Source organism: Mandrillus leucophaeus, unplaced genomic scaffold, assembly GCF_000951045.1.
Source record: "Mandrillus leucophaeus isolate KB7577 unplaced genomic scaffold, Mleu.le_1.0 Scaffold95, whole genome shotgun sequence".
NCBI classification, from domain to species: Eukaryota; Metazoa; Chordata; class Mammalia; order Primates; family Cercopithecidae; genus Mandrillus; species Mandrillus leucophaeus.
In genome coordinates this window covers 1,223,863-1,227,498 of record NW_012110363.1, presented here as the reverse complement: position 1 = coordinate 1,227,498, position 3,636 = coordinate 1,223,863, and the positions used below count along the sequence as shown (strand labels likewise).

General features: G+C 39.1%; 1 protein-coding gene across 3 annotated transcripts in view; it reads left to right on the top strand.

Annotated features, from left to right (window-relative positions):
- The first annotated feature begins 896 nt into the window (after positions 1-896).
- Positions 897-3,636, top strand: part of MAP9 (microtubule-associated protein 9) — a 30,530-nt gene continuing 27,790 nt past the window's right edge. For 2 of the 3 annotated variants that reach the window (XM_011970484.1, XM_011970482.1), the window contains exons 1-3: positions 897-1,096; positions 2,009-2,151; positions 2,906-2,990. In XM_011970484.1, coding sequence (XP_011825874.1) covers positions 2,077-2,151; positions 2,906-2,990 — 160 coding nt within the window. In that variant the 5' untranslated portion in view covers positions 897-1,096; positions 2,009-2,076. Of the gene's footprint in view, positions 1,513-2,008; positions 2,152-2,905; positions 2,991-3,636 lie in introns of all 3 variants that reach the window. The other variant, XM_011970483.1, reaches the window with a different exon arrangement.

Here is a 3,636-nt window from a genome sequence, read left to right as displayed (position 1 = left end):
TAAAATAAGATATTTTGAGAGAAAAAGAGACTACATTCATTTAACGTTTATTACAGTATGCTATAATTATTATGTTATTTATCTTTGACTGAGCCTAGTTTACAAATTCAGCTTTACCATGGGTATGTAAGCATAGGATAAAACATAGGATATATGGGGTTTAGTATTATTCATGGTTTCAGCACAGGCACTGGAGGATCTCCAAATGGATCCCTCTTGGATAAGGAGGAACTATTGTACTTTTAGGAAAAATGATTTTTAAAAAAGTATGTTGAGTTAATTTGTCCCATTCCTCTTTTTATTGAAAGACTCAGTTTTTATATCCAATGTTGTAGCTTTTAATCTTTGGGTTTTATACAACAGAAGTTAAAATAACAAGAGTTGACTTCTCTCCAGGCCCTTTGCAGCTTAGTTGCATGAAGCGCAGCATATCTAGTACCGAATACAATTTCAGGCACTCTTCCAAGTGTTCCACTTGCATTATTTCATTCAATTTTACAGCAGCCTTTCAGTTGTCTATTATTACTACACTTTTGTTTTCCCCCAGAAGAAGAAACTGGGTCATAAAGACCTTAACTTGGGACAATCACGTGTGTAGGAAAGGGTCACCAGGATTCAAACATGCAGTCAGAAGCAGTGTTCTGCAAACGTCACTACCGTACTATTCTGTCCCATCCACTGACACTGTACTTGGATTCAGAGAACTTCACGTCCTAACTGTGGCAAAACAACGAATGTGCTTTATCTGCAACACGTGCAGATAAGGGCCCTTACTCTATTGGCAAGAGTAAGGCTATCTGGGTGGGAGTTGGGTGGGTCCTGTCTCCTAGGCAACAACACGTGCACACAAGCGGCCAATAAAGAACCCCTCTCCCAAGACCCAGGAAAGTGATGTCACTTCCTTCGTCTAGGTGGTTGCCGCAGCGACACGTTAGACCGAAGAGCGGTGTTGGGTACCCCAGAGACCCGGCAGTAGGGAAGTCACTTCCTCCCGGAGACGCTGTTTCCTAGCAACCGCCCTCCGCCTCTGTTATTAGCCCCTCCTCCTCGCTCGGTCCAGGACCGGCTCTGCGGGCGCAGCCAGGCCCAGGCCAAGGTGAGCAGGTCCTACCCGAGGCTTGGCTCTTGGTTCTCAGGGTCGCGGGGAACTGGCCACGGGCGTCCGGGGCTGGGAACAGAAAGCGGGACCTGGGGACAGAAAGCGGGACCTGGGGACCATGGGGGATCCCGACAGAGACCGCGCTTGGGCGTGCACGGGCCTGGTGTTCGCTGGTGCTCAGCGTATGGCGCGGTGAGGAGCGGCGAGCACCCGGACGTCACCTGGCCTGGTAGGGAACGGCACCCGGGGCGCGCACCGCTATGGGCGGCCCTGCCAGGCCTCTGCTCGGAGCACTGAAACCGCGATTTTAATGCGGCTCATTGCGAAAGCTTCGTCGTTTTGTTTACTTGGCTCTCTTTAACACTTTTGTGAGAGGAAAGTGGCTTGCAATCCATATCGCTGGCTGTTTGCGGGTTAGCATTAAGATCTTTTTCTTTGAATAGCGCTATATGCAAATATATAGATACGTTTTTTTGATGGTGGTGCTTATAATTTTTACGTCGACGATCCTTTTGATGGCCTTTTAAATAAGACATGAGTTATTTTGAAGGCAATGTTATACTTTAGAAGAGAGGTGAAAAATAAGATGTTCTATTTTAATTGGCATCATTTTGTCTTATTAACTTGTAATCATTTATTTGCAGAGGTTTTAAGTAGTTGCAAAACTATTTTAGGATATCTTCCATTTGAATTTTTATTTTAGGATATCTTCCATTTGAATTTTTTTAAAATAAGCTTGTGATAATTTGCTATTTCTTTACAAGAACTCCTTTTACATTTTTAAGTGAAGATGTAGCCCAATGTTCATATGAGATGCTTTTCTTTGACCTTTGCGGGGAGAAAAGAATCAAATGTAGTAAAATAAATTCTCAAGCATGCAAAGTCTGATTTGTTTTTTGTATATTTCAGCCACCATCAGAAATTGAATTATTCTAATAATTAGCTATTTTATAGCGGTAACGAGAAAAAAATACACTATGTCTGATGAAGTTTTTAGCACCACTTTGGCATATACAAAGAGTCCAAAAGTTACCAAAAGAACTACTTTCCAGGTAAAGTATTTCTATTTGGAATCATTTCACAGTGTAAGCACTGTATTAGATGGGTTGAAATTGGTGAGTCTAGGAACAGTCCTATATAAAGCAGGGGTAAATCTGGTATTTCTTTTGAGGTTTTGCACATTATCATGTTTCGACTGCATTCAGTATTACAAACTCCCCTATATGGTTTTAAGACTGCCGAAGTAGCCTCAATACTAGTTTCCTACTAAGTTAAAAGTGGAATTGCAACCTTAAATTGCCATTTTTATATAAAAACTTTTTTTTCTGTTGTAACATAATGTTTAAGTTTTTTTTCTGTTGAGTCACTACAATTTTGAACTCAGCCTCTAAGTTTGCAATATTGATTGCATCCATTTCTGAAATATGCCGAGACAAGAGCTCTTAAAAATACCAATTTCTTTCAAAATACCAGTTTTTAATAAATTATAATCTAAATTGAGCCCCTTCTTGTTTGTTAATCTCCAGCTCTAATTATAACCCGCAATTAATTTATTTGATAATACGTGTCTCCTCTAGTTTAACTGCAAGCTGCATGAGGAAGGGCTCTTGTCTGTGATGCTCTGCATTGAGTATGAGGCATAAAGTGGGTACATGGCATAAAGTGAGCTTGCAGGAAATATTTGTTAGATGAATGAAACCTAAGTCTGAAAGCAGTTGTTAATCAAGCATTGTTTGTTTAAAGAATTACTTGTAAATATGATACTTCCATGTTTAGATGGAAATTGATTTCAGTATCTCATTTCAGGATGAGCTAATAAGAGCAATTACAGCTCGCTCAGCCAGACAAAGGAGTTCTGAATACTCAGATGACTTCGACAGTGATGAGATTGGTATGTGACAGTATGGAAACGTGAACCAGTTTTCTTCTTTTTGCTTCCTTAGTTTTGTATTTAGCCAGCCCCCCGACTACCCATCCCCTCAATCACGTATGTTAAAATAATACCTATACAGTCACTAGTTTTAGACTTTCAACGTTTTAATTAGTAGAAAGCCACTCTTAATTTTCAAGAAGTCATATGAGTTTTCTTGTTTTTTGTTGTTGTTGTTGTTGCTGCTTTGCTTTGTTTTGTTTTCTGAATGTGTATATGAAAATATAAATTAATTGATGGCAGATTTGCAGTAAAAGGATGGCTGCCAGTGGTAAACCACATTGGAGAAAACAGGTTCATCTTTAAGATCAACCCGAGGAGATGCTATAGCTAGTTAGTAACTAGGTCCCACAGAACTAAACTTTGGTGCACATTAGAAGTACTTTTATAATGCTTACTATAAATCAGATTTTTTTTTGGGCTGTGATAAGGGGTAAATTTAAAAACCACAGACTCTTCATGTTTCATATATCAGTACTATTATAATTTGGTTTCTCTTAGCTATGTAAAAATATTAACATTTTAGTTTCAGGTGTAACCATTAAGCATATGGAATTCTAAACTTGGTGTTTTATTGTGTTTTTTTTTTTTTTTTTTTTTTTTTTTT